Source organism: Heptranchias perlo, chromosome 32 (assembly GCF_035084215.1).
Source record: "Heptranchias perlo isolate sHepPer1 chromosome 32, sHepPer1.hap1, whole genome shotgun sequence".
NCBI classification, from domain to species: Eukaryota; Metazoa; Chordata; class Chondrichthyes; order Hexanchiformes; family Hexanchidae; genus Heptranchias; species Heptranchias perlo.
Window position 1 is genome coordinate 27,868,713 of NC_090356.1, and position 16,613 is coordinate 27,885,325.

General features: G+C 42.7%; 1 protein-coding gene across 1 annotated transcript in view; it reads left to right on the forward strand.

Annotated features, from left to right (window-relative positions):
• Positions 1–16,344, forward strand: part of cep104 (centrosomal protein 104) — a 258,478-nt gene extending 242,134 nt beyond the window's left edge. Inside the window, exon 23 of the mRNA XM_067970659.1 lies at positions 10,339–16,344. Coding sequence (XP_067826760.1) covers positions 10,339–10,475 — 137 coding nt within the window. The 3' untranslated portion in view covers positions 10,476–16,344. The remainder of the gene's footprint in view (positions 1–10,338) is intronic.
• The last annotated feature ends 269 nt before the right edge of the window (positions 16,345–16,613 follow it).

The window sequence follows — 16,613 nt, forward strand, 5'->3', positions numbered from 1 at the left end:
CCCTACCCACTTCCAGCCCCACTTCCTTCTGCATCCGCCCCTCGAAGAAAAACTCCCCCAAGTCGCTTACAAATGCACTTTCAAAGTCCCAACTGTCTAGCCTTCGGCCCTCCATTCGCCACAATACTTCTGCAGCTACTGATCTGCTCAATCACACCCGTACCTCCACCTTTGATGCCCTTGTCTTGTAAAACCCTTACTCTTTCCCACCTTGGTCATTCCCCTTGGCATGACCCCCATCTTCGCTCCCTGTATTCCAAGAGACGCAGATTTGAACGTTTATTGTACACAACTGGTTTAGCCATTCATCACCAGATCAAGCACTGTTGGACCCTGCTCTCTTCCAAAACTGCTCATTGTTCCAGGATCATTCTGGAATGCAAAGATAATCGCCCGGCTTATTTTTTCCACTACCAACCATCTTCTTAAAGCCCTCTCCGCTGCCACCTCTACCCTTATCTCCCAACAACAAGTGCGAGGAGCTTATGGACTTCTTTGTCACTAAGATTGAGACCATCCATTCAGCTGCCTCTGCTGCGTCCTTCCATTCCTCTTGCCCATCAAACCAAGGTTCTCTTCCGCCCTAGCCCTGAACTCACATCTTTCTCTAGTTTCTCTTCTATCTCCTCTCACGTCCTCTCCAAGCTCATCTTGTCATGAAAACCAACACCTGCTCTCTCGACCCTATTCCCACCAAACTGCTGACCACCCAGCTTCCCTTCCTGGCCCCCATGCTAGCTGATATTGTGAACAGTTCCCTCTCCTCAGCTACTGTTCCTTTCCCTTGCAAATCTTCCTCCTCACAAAACCAACCCTTGACCCCCCCCCCCCCCCTCTATGCTTGCAATCTACTGCGACATCTCCATCCTCCCTTTCCTCTCAAGTTCTTTAACGTGTTGTCATCTCCCAATGCTGCATCCATCTTTCTCAGAACTCCATTTTTCAATCCCTCCAATCAGGTTTCCGCCCCTGCCACAGTACTGAAACGGTCCTAAGTCAGAGTCACAAATGACATCCTTTGTGACTAACTGTGGTGTACTATCCCTCCCCATCCTTCTCAACCTGCCTGCAGCCTTTGACGCAGTTGACCATACCTTCATCCTCCAATGCCTCTCCTCAGTCGTCCAGCTGGGTGGGACTGCGCTTGCCTGGTTCCATTCTTATCTGTCCTGTCGTAGCCAGAGAATCACCTGCAGTGGCTTCTGTTCCCGCTCCCGCACCCATACCTCTGGATTCCCCCAAGGACCTATCCTTGCCGTCCTCCTATTTCTCATCTACACGCTGCCCCAAAGACACGACATCGGATTCCACACATACGCTGACGACATCCAGCTCTACCTCACCACCACCTATCTCAACCCCTCCATTGCCTCTGTGTTGTCAGACTGCTTTCCTGAGATCCAGTCCTGGTTGAGCCAGAATTTCCTCCAATTAAACATTGGGAAGACTGAATCCGCTGTCTTCGATCCCCGGCATAAACTCTGTTCCCTAGCCACCGATTCCATCCCCCTCCCTGGCCACTGTCTCAGTCTAAACTAGACTGTTCGCAACCTCGCCGTCCTATTTGACCCTGAGCTGAACTTCTGACCCTGTATCCCCTCCATCACAAAGACCACCTACTGCCACCTCCGTAATATCGCCTGTCTCCTCCACCCTTGCCTCAACCCATGCTTTTGTTACCTGCAGATTCAATTATTCCAATGCTCTCCTGGCTGGCCTCCCATCTTCCACCTTCCATAAACGTGAGCTCATTCCGCTGCCCATATCCTAACTCGCACCAAGTCTCATTCACCCATTACCCCTGTGCTCGCTGACCTACATTGGCTTCCAATCCACCAGCACCTCGATTTTAAAATTATCATCCTCCTGTTCAAAATCCCTCCATTACCTCACCCCTTCCCTATCTCTGTAACCTCCAACAGACCTAAAACCCTCCGGGAACTCTGCATTCCTCCTACTCTGGCCTCTTGTGCATCCCCCACTTCCTTCGCCGCACCATTGGCGGCCGTGCCTTCAGCCGTTTAATCCCTGAGGCCTAGAATTCCCTCCCGAAACCTTTCCTCCTTTAAGATCCTCCTTAACACTTCTTTGACCAGGCACTTAGTCACCTGTTCTAATACCTCCTTTTTTGGCTTGGTGTCAGTTGTCGGATTATGCTCCTGTGAAGAGCCTTGGGACGTTTTACTATGTTGAAGGTGTTATATAAATGCAAGTTATTGTTGTATGTGCAGCAGTACTGTTGCAGTTTAACCAGAGTACTGATAAGATTCTTATTGTTAGCCCACCCAATGTAAGACCATCCTACCCTTTAGGGCATTCACATGGAGGGCTATCTGGATCTAAGTGGGGAGAAAAATCACAGCCCTCAGTGGCAGATCTGCCCCTTCAGGTCCCATTAATGAGCCAAACTGGTTAGTCAATCAATAACAGTGCCCACTGCAAACCTGCCTGTCTTAGATACCGTTTAGAGTCTCAGGGTTGCTTCTGTTCCGATCGTCCATTGTCATCTCGGAGCCATCTCAACTCCAAAAGATCCCGCTTGCCTCTTCGTCTCCCCATCCCCCACGCACTGAAGGACAGTCACCAGTCACTCATTAGACAACTGACGAACATGGGTTTGACCCCTTCCTAGGTGGGCGATGGGAAGCAGAAGTGCCTCATGAGCAGCATACTGAACGGCACAACTCGACATCAAATGTGTTAATATATTGCTATTATCCATCTAACCACCACATAGACATACACCATAGCCCATCAAACAGTGGTTCCACCAGCTAGAAATGTAGAGCTTCGGCAGTGGCTGCTTGCCTCCCTGAAACCCAGTTGTGTTAGCTACAGAACTCTGGATATACAAGTACACATTCTCATACCTAGCCTCCAGGTAGTGCCTTCCAGTAGCTATTGTCCCTAGGCATTGTGTCAGTGTATACAGGGGATGTCCTACACAGGAAACTATAAAAACCACTGACCTAAAAAGCAGCTCTTAGAAACTCTACATGAATATCATTACTGTTTGGGGCCCTATCATTAGTAAGATAATGCTGTGTGGAGCCCACTTCCTCCCAATTAACTAGTTCAATAAAGCCTTCTATCTGCAGCATGCGCCACTGGCTTTTACAACTTCCAGTAGATGAGACTTCAGTTTGGCCTGTTTTAGATCAGACACTACATCACATTTTAGGGCTGTTTAATATAACGGAATCATTGACCTGCCCTTTATCTCTGTTGGCTTCAATCTGACAAGCTCCAGTACAGCCTAGACACGTCTCCAGATTTCTTTGAAGATAGCCCTGAAAAAAGAAATTCATAACTATATTGCTCTTAACACTATATGCAACATTTAAACCCATTTTTGATTGCACAGAGTGCCAAACAAACATACTGTAAAAAGTCCCACTGGATGTTTGTAATTGAATTGAATGGAATGGACGGACTCATTAATCAATTCCAAATACCTGTTAGATGGGTACCCATCCACAGACAATGGCAGAAATTGATCCACACGTACTGACCAGTGTGAGATGTGTATTTGCTGAAGTCTATAGAAATAGCTAGCAGTAACCAATTTTAACTGTGCATGTGCAGCAGGCAACCAGCAAGAAAGAATCTGATAATCTATCGTGGATTAAAATGTTTCATTTTTGTCAAATGCAACTCAGTATAATGCTCTCTCCAGCCCCCAAGAATGCACTCAATGGTTTGCTAGAGAGCACCAAACTTGCCAGTCATTGGCATTAGCCCAGAAGATTCCTTTTGAACCTTAATTGATGGCAGACCTTAGCAAACAGAAAAACTACCAAGGATAATTTTAGTGTAATTGCTGCCCATGTGCATGAATGCAGCTCACTGGTCCCACCTCATCTCCCTAATAACCTAGTGGACTCTAGATACATTGCATCGTAATCTACCTTCGCAGCAGCTCTTGATTTACCATTTATTTGTTTTTTCCAAGAATTTTTCTTTTGAGTTTATTTTTCCTCATAGTTTTCTGTTGCCATGTTACAGTCTTGGCATCAATGTTGTTTTCAGAGACCTGGTCTAATATCCAGGTTAAAATTCCTCAGTTCCGATCTGTAATGACACTGATATTTCTCCCAAGGAAGTCCCGCTTCAACCACGTCAACTTTAGCAAAATTCAGTGATGGTGCCCAGATTAAAGAAGTATCACATCCATCCATTAATTGACATCCATCAGTGTCAGTGTCTTCCCAGATCAATGTCAACAATTAAAATTCTGGAAAATTATTCTGAAAGAAAGGATGTCACTTTTTGATCATCCATGCACAACCAGTAAGACCTCTAGAATCGTAGAATCTTACAGCACAGAGGGAGGCCATTCAGCCCGTCGTGCCGGTGCCGACTGTTTGAAAGACCTGTCCAATTTAGTCCCACACCCCAGCTTTTTCCCCACAACCCTGCAAATTAGCCCTCTTCAAGTACACGTCCAATTATCTTTTGAAAGTTCCTACAGAATCTGCTTCCGCCACTCTTTCAGGTACTGTGTTCCAGATCTTAACCCTCTGTGTAAAAAAAAATTCTCCTCTAATTCGTTGGCCAATTATTTTAAATCTGTGACCTCTGGTTACCGACCCATTTGCCAGAGAAAACAGTTTCTCCCTATTTGCTGTATCAAAACCCTTCATAATTTTGAATACCTCTATTAGGTCTCCCCTTAACCTTCTCTGTTCTAAGGAGAACAATCCCAGCTTCTCCATTCTCTCCACATAACTGAAGTCCCTCATCCCTGTTATCATCCTGGTAAACCTCATCTGTGTCCTCTCCAAGGCCTTGACATCCTTCCTAAAGTGTGGTACCCAGAATTCGACAAAATACTCCAGCTGAGACCTAGCCAGTGATTTGTAAAAGTTTAGCATCACTTCCTTGTTTTTGTATTCAATGCCCCTATTTACAAAGCCAAGTATCCCATACACTTTCTTAACTACCTTATCAACTTGCCCTGCCACCTTCAAAGATTTGCGAATATGCACCCCCCCACCCCCCCCGGCCCTGCTGCTTTTGTGCCCCCCTCAAAATAGTACCATTTAGATTATACTGCCTCTCCCATGTTGTTCCTCCCAAAGTGAATCACTTCAAACTTATCCGCATTAAATTGGACCTGCCATGTGTCTACCTGTTTCACCAGTCTGTCTGTGTCCTCCTGAAGTCTGCTACTAACCTGGCTCATGATTCGCTACGTTAGCACCTCCTTTCTATCTATTTTTATCCTATCCAATATCTCTACTCCCCCCCCCCCCCCCTCCTCTACTGCAACATTAACTTCATCCTCTTCTTTTGTGAAGAAAGATGCAAAGTATTCATTCAGTACCTCAGTCATGCCCTCTGCCTCCACAAGATGATTTCCTTCTTTGTCCCTAATCGGCCCCACCATTCCTTTAACTATCCTTTTATTTTTTATATGTTTATAAAAGATTTTTGGGTTCCCTTTTATGTTACCCACTAATCTTTTTTCAAACTCTCTCTTTGCCCTTCTTACATCCTTTTTTAATTTCCCTCTGCACTGTATTCTGCCTGCTTTTCTATTGTATTCTGTTCCTAATATTTGTCATTAATCTGCTATTTCTGTTTTATTGTAACCTCTATTTCCTATGTCATCCAGGGTACACTTTCAAATCACAAAAAGCGCAAGTGAATTTCCCTGTGCTCCTGCCTTGGCTGATGAGCTGTACAGAGCCCTTGTAATGAAGAAGGCCCTTTTCACTTCCCGCCACAAATTCCTTGATAATTTTCAACGTACAAATGAAGTGTGGTTTGTTCGGGGCAAGGCCCCTGCATGAAAGAAACAATCCATAAACAGGAATTCTGAGTTATAAGGGTATATACCTAGAGCACCCTCCAAATGAAACTGGTGTATTACTAAGTCCATGGGGTCAAGTTCATCCATCAACAAGTGGCACGGATTAGTGCTGTAGTCAAACAGATACACAGCTGTGTTGGGAAATCTCACTTGCATATGTGGATTGCACCATCACTTCAAGGGCATCTTGATCAATATGCAAGCTTGGCTCAGAACCTCTGATCTCTCACTCAACCTACAGGCAAATATTTTTAGTTGAATCATAAGAAATAGGACCAGGAATAGGCCATACGGCCCCTCGAGCCTGCTTCGCCATTCAGTAAGGTCATGGCTGATCTTCTACCTCAACTCCACTTTCCCACCATGTCCCTTGATTTCCTTAGTGTCCAAAAATCTATAGATCTCAGTCTTGAATATACTCAACGACTGAGCATTCACAGCCCTCTGGGGAAGAGAATTCCAACAATTTACAACCATATCTTCAATCACTTTGAAGAATTAGCTGAGAGTTGCTATAAGTTTTAATAGCCACTGTATTCATGGCTGCTGAAGCTGTTTGATTGGACATGCATACACGACAGAGTTCCATTCAAGGTGTCTTCAAACCTGGGTTCAAAACCCCTAAGTCAACCATATCAGCAGGGACCTAGAAAGATCTCTCCTGCTGATCCTTGCTCTGCCAGCTCCGACCAATTATGTTTCTTTTCCTTAGCTGAAGAAGACAGCGATAGCCATTTTGTAAATAAGTGACATAATGTGACATGGGGGTAAGGGAAAACCCCAAAAGCTTGTACATATCCTGCTGGCCAACCTAAGAACATCATTGACTGAGCTGGACACAGTATACCAGTTGTGGTCGAACCAGTGTTTTAGGAAGTTATGTTGAACCTTTATAAAACACTGGTTCGTCCACAACTGGAGTATTGTGTCCAGTTCTGGGCACTGCACTTTAGGAAAGATGTGAAGGCCTTAGAGGGGGTGCAGAAAAAAATTACTAGAATGATTCCAGGGATGAGGGACATTAGTTATGTGGATAGACTGGAGAAGCTGGGATTGTTCTCCTTGGAACAGAGAAGGTTGAGAGGAGATTTGATAGAGGTATTTAAAATCATGAAGGGTCTGGACAGAGTCGATAGAGAGAAACTGTTCCCATTGGTGGAAGGGTCAAAAACCAAAGGTGATAAGAGGAAAACATTTTTTACGCTATGAGTGGTTAGGATTGGGAATGCACTGCCGGGGGGTGAGAGTTGTGGTGGAGGCAGGTTCAATCGTGGCTTTCAATGGGAAATTGGATAGGTACTTAAAAGGAAAAAATTTGCAGGGCTATGTGAATAGGGCAGGGGAGTAGGCTAGCTGGATTGCTCTTGCATAGAGCTGGCATGAACTCGATGGGCTGAATGACCTCCTTCCGTGCTGTAACCTTTCCATGAAGCCTGAGAGTATCAAAAATGAGTAGATCCAGGAAAGAAGTTTTGCTATGTGATTAAATGTTAAACACATTTATCCAGCTGTGATATCAATAGTTGTCCTGGTGATAGAATAGGAAGCTTTGACCAGAGCTTGCTAAACACGCCAATTATTCTATACCAATGTTTTATCTTCAGTTTTCCCAACATTCTTGCCTTTCTGATGTGCTGTTTATGACTAGTCTACGTGGCATTCATCTCTGTTCCTGGGCATGCTTATTCGTTTTAGCAAATTTATCCCATGCCTAAAACCTTCTGTGCCTCTGTTGAAATGATGCCCACTTCCTTCTGCATATTTTTATTAATACGTTCCTACTTGTGATCGCAATCAGTCACTCTCGTCCTGGTTGTTTTGTATTTTTGATGCAGAAAGTTGTTTTCACTACTGCAACAAAGAATTAGGCAGATGATTGAATGAAGTGCCTTGAAATGCATCTTTTTCATTAGCTCTAATGGCATTTTATTTCCCTTTTTGAAAAACTTGCATTAGTAGCGTTGTGTTTTCAAGCAGGCTCAGTTCTTGGAATAGTTTGCAAAGCTTGAACTGCTGAACCACCTATTGCAGTGCAGTTTTCATAGGAACATTTAGTTTTCCTAGAAACTCTTTAAATAAATTCATTTTTATTGCAGACACAATGATGAACACAATCACATCAGTCCACATTTCTCCTTTATATATCTGGTAATATTATGCCAGTCGGCTCATCAGAGAGACAATGACCCTTTTAACTGGTTAGGTTTGTCATTTTCTTTTGTAAATATTGTCCCTGAATAACAGAAGCCATTAACTTGCTCAAATTATTTAACCCTTAGTATTCACATAACTATGCTTGTTCTTCTATAGATATGCTTTGTTTTAATCTATGTTCGACAAGGAGTGAGAGACAAAGGGCAACAGAAGTCAGCCCTTACGAACTTTATACATTAATGGAAGTGGCAAAAAAAATTAGGCACATCCCAATGATATTTTAAGAGAATTACTGAATGTGGGACTTGTGTTGGGGACTAGGGAATGCTAATTAATTAAAGGGACTGAAAGATACTTAAGGAACTACAGACGTGAGCTTGATGGGTATTTTGTATGGCCCTCCTTTGGTGTGGAGCCTTGCTAGACAGAAGCACAGGTTGGATTTAGGGATGATTCTGCCACTGTTCCTCGTTCTACCATTTCTGTCTTCCATTTGTACCGCTTGGTTCATTGGGCATTTTACAGTTTATACTCCATAATGTACTTTGAATAAAAACTAAGTTGTGGTCATCAGGCATGTAATTCAAACTGCGCAGTGTGAAGTGATTTTTCACTGCACTCGTTTATCAAGTAATTAAATCTATAAAGAAATAGGTCCTACCCTACCCTTTACCAGATTCTGATCTCTTCATTTTGCACTGATAGTTGCAAACAGTCCAATGGCGGAGTGATGCTCAAAAGTGGACGCTGTACTGTGAGCAAATCATTGTCACCAGGATACTCAGGCCCTCTGTGACAGATGCCTTTTACTAAGTAGAAATTTTAATTAAATAGAAATACCAGTCATTTTATCAGCATGACCTTATCTGATTACTGCTGGTTAATTAAAACACTTCCCCCTTATTGTATAAAAGCAGATGTTTTTAGTTAACTGATATGCTTTGTGGGTTGGTGACATGAATGAGCTGTCATATGTAAGATTTGTGTGTGTATGCGAGGCAATGTAAAAAATATAAATGACACATGTGAGATTTGTGTTTAGCCTACCTCAGTGAAGTTACATGCTAAGTATTCACAAATTTGTTACTTCCAGCTGGAGTGCAGAATTATAATGAAATAACACTGGTAGGTTTTTATATATATATATATTTACATATTCAGAATAGCCGAGGATAGAATCATAGAATCATAGAAGTTACAACATGGAAACAGGCCCTTCGGCCCAACATGTCCATGTCGCCCAGTTTATACCACTAAGCTAGTCCCAATTGCCTGCACTTGGCCCATATCCCTCTATACCCATCTTACCCATGTAACTGTCCAAATGCTTTTTAAAAGACAAAATTGTACCCGCCTCTACTACTGCCTCTGGCAGCTCGTTCCAGACACTCACCACCCTTTGAGTGAAAAAATTGCCCCTCTGGACCCTTTTGTATCTCTCCCCTCTCACCTTAAATCTATGCCCCCTCGTTATAGACTCCCCTACCTTTGGGAAAAGATTTTGACTATCGACCTTATCTATGCCCCTCATTATTTTATAGACTTCTATAAGATCACCCCTTAACCTCCTACTGTCCAGGGAAAAAAGTCCCAGTCTGTCTAACCTCTCCCTGTAAGTCAAACCATCAAGTCCCGGTAGCATCCTAGTAAATCTTTTCTGCACTCTTTCTAGTTTAATAATATCCTTTCTATAATAGGGTGACCAGAACTGTACACAGTACTCCAAGTGTGGCCTCACCAATGCCCTGTACAACTTCAACAAGACATCCCAACTCCTGCATTCAATGTTCTGACCAATGAAACCAAGCATGTCGAATGCCTTCTTCACCACCCTATCCACCTGTGACTCCACTTTCAAGGAGCTATGAATCTGTACTCCTAGATCTCTTTGTTCTATAACTCTCCCCAACGCCCTACCATTAACGGAGTAGGTCCTGGCCCGATTCGATCTACCAAAATGCATCACCTCACATTTATCTAAATTAAACTCCATCTGCCATTCATCGGCCCACTGGCCCAATTGATCAAGATCCCGTTGCAATCCTAGATGTCGGTCTGTTTCCTGACACTTCCTTTAGAAAGTGCATCAGACTGAAACCCATGTGTGAATATATTTTCCTCCACGTTTTTTCTGTTCACATTAACAGCCAGAGGAAAGTATGCCTTTGGCCTGCTTCTGTGTAGCATTCCTCTTGGTTTGTTCCTGTCAGGTTGCTTACAAAGGATTGGTTTCAGTGAACTCACCCTCAGTTACCATAGCATTTGTGCCTCTGCTGAAATGAACCCTCAATTTTTCTAATCACTGTTAATACAGTTACCACAGTACAAACAAAGATCCTTAACAAGAGCAATGAATTTTTTTTTAACAGCAAAAACTGGAATTATGGCTTCTTCTAGGCCGGGTCTCACAGGGGTTAAAGGACGTTCCCCAACCACCGGCAGCAAAATCCCTGCTCCCAGAGCCGGGTTAAACAAGACCACCAGCAGAACTCCAAATCGTCGATGAACTCACTCCATCCAGATGTCAAAATACAGCAGCGAGCCTAACGTAATCTCTGCACCGTAAACGCTAAACAGTCGGATTGCAATGTCATTTATGAAAGCACAGAGCACTGAGAAATCACTAAATCACTGACCACAGGTAAACGGCAGTTTACGTGAAGGTTAAGCATCTTCAGCAGAATGCGCTTCTGGCTTATTGGAGTCATTTTGATATTCTGCGCAATACCCATCCCATCCAGGCTAGTAGACTCTTAACTTAATTCCCTAAAGAATTCCATTGGTACTAAGAAAGTTCTTTTTGTGAAATTTCTCTAAAGCATAATTTAAGCTGAACCAGGACTGTAATAATACATGTTTCAGTAATTTACCCAGAGTCCAGACCTTCTGCCTATGGTTCCCAGCCACGCGTTGTATTACAGAAAATTCTAATTTGCTGAACTCCATTATTTTCTTCTGCTTTCCCTTCATAGAACAGTTTTGGAAAGGAATGTGACCACACTCCTGTGGATTGATCATTTATAGCGTAGGTGCAGAGCTGCAGTTATGGGGTCCTTCTTACAATACATTGTATAAAGATTATATGCTATCGTTCCCTTTTAAACATGCATAAACAAGGGGCCAAGAACAATAATTTTATTCGCAGCAGAGTACCACATGGTTTGTATGAGGTGCTGCATTTTGAAAATCGGATGTGTTCAAAGGTGAAAGAAAAGTTTTATGCAAACATTTGAGTAACTTATAACCAACCAGGGGACTGAGCTCATCATGACCAGATAAATCATTCACTGTTAGTCAGACTGAATGCGAGGACTGTCTTCACTGCAGAAAAACTATCCCTGAAATAAGTGGTCATAGCAAACTAGTTTTATGCAATAAATCTACAGCAAACACTTCTGAGCTTGACACTGGAGCTCAATGTGAGCTGGTCTGAGCAAAGCTAGGCAACTGGAGCTCCCACTGTACTTCTTTCATACATCTGTAGAGCAGCCTGTAAGACTGATTGCTGCTTCTATGTGAATAGAATCATTTAGCGTGGAATGAAGTGACTTAACTTCTGTAAACACTTGGCAAGGAAAATATTGAAGGTAAAAATGCATTGGGAGACCCATAAAGTAACATCAAAGGGCAGTATTTCTTGTTTCGTGTTTTGACGTTGAATAATTGCCGAGGTGGAGCACATAGCGAAACATTGGGTGGGAAGGAGCGCAAACTTAAAACAACCCACCTGATTTTACATCTATTTAAATTGCACAGGCGATTTATTTAACACCATATGCAATGGTGGAAAATGTGCCCAAAGTCTAGAATCTCAAAGACACTACAAAAAAAATCACCTCACTGAATTTCCTAATGGTGAAACCCTTCCTTGAGGCTCAGCATATTCAACTGTGTAATCTTCATTCACTTGATTCAAAATTCTTCTGGAATCCCACCTGTTTCTTACCGGATTGTGTCGGATGCAGCATTTGTGTAGCAGTGTTGCCCAACCATCTTAAGACATTACAAAAAATATCCTGTGCTTAAATTTTCATGACATAGTTTAGCGACTAAAGGAAATTGTGGGTGGCATCGTGTTTTAACGTGTCTAGAAATACATTGCAGCTGCGTGTCAGCTCATAGTTTTTGGAAACCACAAAACCCCAATTTAAAGAAGGAACTGATAATTAACGTGTTTAATCAGGTTCTTGCGTATAAAATTTAAAAACTGAATGAAATGCTATTAGATAGCTGGAGCATTAAACAAGGATTGTTTTATGACTATTTTATTTGTTCACAGACTGTTGCCAAATATTCTGAGCTGTTTGATGCTGGATTGTGGAAAAATCCAGTTTATAATAATGTGGGGAACAGATGCAAGCAATGAGAATAGGATGGAGGTGAAATGGGGTTGATGTCATTTTCCTGGGTCTCCACTTGGCAAAGGCAAAACAGCAGCTGGGGCCTTGGTGCTTGTGCCACCCCTCTCACATAAAATGCTATGAGAAGGGGCAGGCAGCAAGCACGTGGAAGCCGAAAAACGGTAATTAACCCCTCTTTTTCCCAGGTGGAGCACAGGATCTTCGGAGCTGAAGACCATCTGGCTGGTTTTTGGACAGCAGCAAGAAGGCCCCAAAACTAACAACCATTTCTGCTGCTCCAGGCCCCTCAAGCCTGCAGTAGTGGTTGGGTTTCCTTGCCCCATTTCTGGGCACAGGCCTCTGTCAAGGGGTAGGCCTGTACTAGGGGAACATTTTTTTTTTTATTCGTTCATGGGATGTGGGCGTCACTGGCAAGGCCAGCATTTATTGCCCATCCCTAATTTCCCCTGCGAAGGTGGTGGTGAGCCGCCACCTTAAACCGCTGCAGTCTGTGTGGTGAAAGTTCTCCCACAGTGCTGTTAGGAAGGAAGTTCCAGGATTTTGACCCAGCGACGATGAAGGAACGGCGATATATTTCCAAGTCGGGATGGTGTGTGCCGGTGGTGAAGGGAGTGAATGTTTAGGGTGGTGGATGGGGTGCCAATCAAGCGGGCTGCTTTGTCTTGGATGGTGTCAAGCTTCTTGAGTGTTGTTGGAGCTGCACTCATCCAGGCAAGTGGAGAGTATTCCATCACACTCTTGACTTGTGCCTTGTAGATGGTGGAAAGGCTTTGGGGAGTCAGGAGGTGAGTCACTCGCCGCAGAATACCCAGCCTCTGACCTGCTCTTGTAGCCACAGTATTTATATGGCTGGTCCAGTTAAGTTTCTGGTCAATGGTGACCCCCAGGATGTTGATTGTGGGAGATTCGGCGATGGCAATGCCGTTGAATGTCATGGGGAGGTGGTTAGATTCTCTCTTGTTGGAGATGGTCATTGCCTGGCACTTGTCTGGCGCGAATGTTACTTGCCACTTATCAGCCCTATGGACCTATGCCAATGACCTCAATCCAGGCGTGACCAGGTTAGACCAAGTGTACTTGGAAGCCATGCAGATGGCATGTCCCCAGACTGGGGGTAGGGGATGTTAAAGAAATAGGAGTCCACATGATCAAGGTAATGCAGATAAATGCTAAAAATGTGATGAAAATGTGCAAAACTCAAACTCGCCTTGAATCCCTAGAACTACAAAGAGTAAACGGTGGGGCAGCTTAGACAGATGAACTGTATGTGAATATTTATTTTACATTTTAAGTTAGCAAGTCAAAACTGCTGTGTATTGGTCACAAAATCAACTGTGGCCAAAGCTGTACTATGAGTGAAAATAGGAGAGGTTTTACAGCACCACTGGCTAGACCATAGTATCTCAAAGTCCCAGCAAACCTCACTTAGCTGATTTAAAAATAAATAAAATTGTACGGCTAACCTTCAACATATTAGTTACAAAAGACCTCAGATCATCCAAATGAATCTTGTTTTGTTTTAAATGCATGGTTCAGAGTATTTGACAAAAACAGTTTGAGCAAACTAATGTGGAGTTTGGAGTTTTTTAAATGATATATATATATATATATATATATAGTTCCTTTTTAATGAACGGTTACAAGTACACCACCAATTGAAGAGAGTTTGACCATAGTTTGTTCCTGATTCTATTAGTGTATTTAGCTTAAAAATCAAAATATATATTTAGTGTATTTTTGTAGTGCTGTGACTTTTCTGTATATATTTTGTCAAATGTGCATAGTTTTGTATTTATTGCAATCTTTCCTGAAGTACAGCTATTCCTCCTTCAATCATTAATCCACAAGTTTAGATTTCATTCAGTCATCCAAAGTAGTTTCTGTGAGGCCATATATTTTGCATTTTCAAACTCAGTACATAGCTGCCTGCACTGGGAGAAGTAGGGTAATCTTTTTCCCTTTTTCTTCTTGCCAATTTTCTCTTCTCCCCTCCCCTCCTGAAAGTGTTGTCTCTTTGCTAGGGGTACAGTCTTATGGGTGCTGGTCACCCTCCTATACCCCGTCCAAGTGGCCATTATTCATGTGTCCATCTTAATGGTAAGTGTCAGCGGGATATTTTACCAGAGGGAACATCACAGCCAAGCTCCTCACCGATTGTCTGCGTAGACACTTCCAGAAATGGTCGCTGGCTAGTGCTCAAAAGCTGACATCCTGATGGATTTTTCCCACCCTAACCAAGGAATAGTGAGGCCAATTGTAGAGCCCCTACCCAGCAAAGACCATTGATTTCATAGAACTTCCGTCGTCTGTACGACTCCGCTGGTCGCTGGATAAATTGGCTGAGCCACTGAGGGAGCTCAGTTGTGTTGCCTCGATTATCTTGTAGAATTACTCAAGAATCCAGGGAATTTCCGAATTGGAAATGCACAAGACAGCTTGCCCTCTTTTTATTTTCCCTTCCCTCTAGTTTTCTCAATTAAAACAAATATTCCAGAACACTGGAATTCATGGGAACACTAGATATCTATGAAAAATAAGCCTGTGAGAACATCCAATAGCGGCATGCACAATGCCTAACAACCCCTGTATAGCATGCTATGCGAACGTGCAATTAGGGGAAACTTCACATCCAACAGGTTAAATTATGAACACACATCTGCACTTCAGTTGCACTAAATATTCTAAAGTCTGTGTTTCTATCTGCTCAGGAGTCACTGTATTCAGAGATCCTTTGGCTGACTTCCATCTCTGTGTGAGCATAGCTCACGTAAATGATTCTCTTCCTCATTAGATGCTGAATTTCAGCCCAGGTACTTACTATAAAGATCATTCCTGCTACATTAATGGTTTGGCAAATGGCCAACCAAAGTGAATGCTGATAGTACGAGGCAAATGCTGACCTTATTGACAGAACAGTGATTGGTGCCTTACGCCCTGATTGTAATCTATACAATAATGATGCAGAAATCGATCTCCATAATCTACAATCCAGATTTAAAGAGGTGCTGCATATTCTGTATTTTGGGGCTTTTTCGGTAAATGCCATAGCCTTTGCTGGAAACGCAGCTTAAAGTCTTAAAACTGTGTTGAATCAAGACCCAACACAATGTCTCCCAAATAATTCTTTCCCAGGACCATAAAACTGTGGAACTCCCTCCCTAACTTTTCCCCCTCACCTACAATGCACAGACTGTTGAAATTCAATCTTTTCACCCAAATCACGATTTCATGATTTATCTTCCACGTTCTCTCCTCCTGTTTTCTACCTTGGTTCTGTCTTGTACTGTGGGCCTCGATCTATCTCAGTTGTGCACCCCACAGGGGGTTTGTGTTAAAGTAATGGCTATATCTGGTACAGCACAAACATTTACAACAGGTTTCAGTTTTTAAGTTTTCTTATGACAAAAATAAATTGTAGTACCAGATGCGATCGACAGTGCAATGATGCCATTGCGTGCTCCTCTGTATACACATGACAAAGTATCTTATTAAACACTTTAATTGGGTACCCCTTTAATTGGTGCCTGATTTTCAAGTTACTAGCCATGGTTGATGAAGGGCACCCAAACGTTAACAACAAAAGGCAGATTCCGAACAGATGCATTAACTTGTTAAAGCACTGTTATGTACAGTACTTAGTATTATACCCATGCAAGACAATCCATTGCCTTAGCTTCTAGGCTATTCTTTCGTTCCACCGAAATCAAATCAAGGTGGCCCAATACCTATAAATAACCTCTTCAGCCGAGAAATAATTGTAGCACTTTTTATACTTCTGACTTTTTGTTTTCTTATCCATAACTATTCACTTTACACAAGCTATCAGCTGAAGCAACCAGCTTGTTGGGCTAGACTTCATATGCAATACCTGCCACATTAGGTGCTAGTAACAAGAACACACTCCGTTCCAATGGTGGGGTTTATGCTTTGTCATTACTGTCCTTTTCTGTTTTTAATATTTGCACTTTTTTTGTATTAGATTTGTGCAATACATTAAATTATATTGATGCTGAATTGCTTTGTGAATGACCTGTATGTGTGTATTTTCCCATCATAACCATGAACATCCTTGCGCACTTTATTTTCTCTCTTTTTACAATGATATATTTAATCAACCAGAAGACAGGAAAGATCATTTTATCAAAGTATCAAATGATGTTTAGCAGCAGAAGAGAGATGTTCAAGCCTCCAGGTTCCCATAGCAGCCTCTTGTGTGTTTCTGTATAGAACATGTGAGCTACTGATTCTGCCGACAACTTGCACAGGGATACCTCTTAACAAGG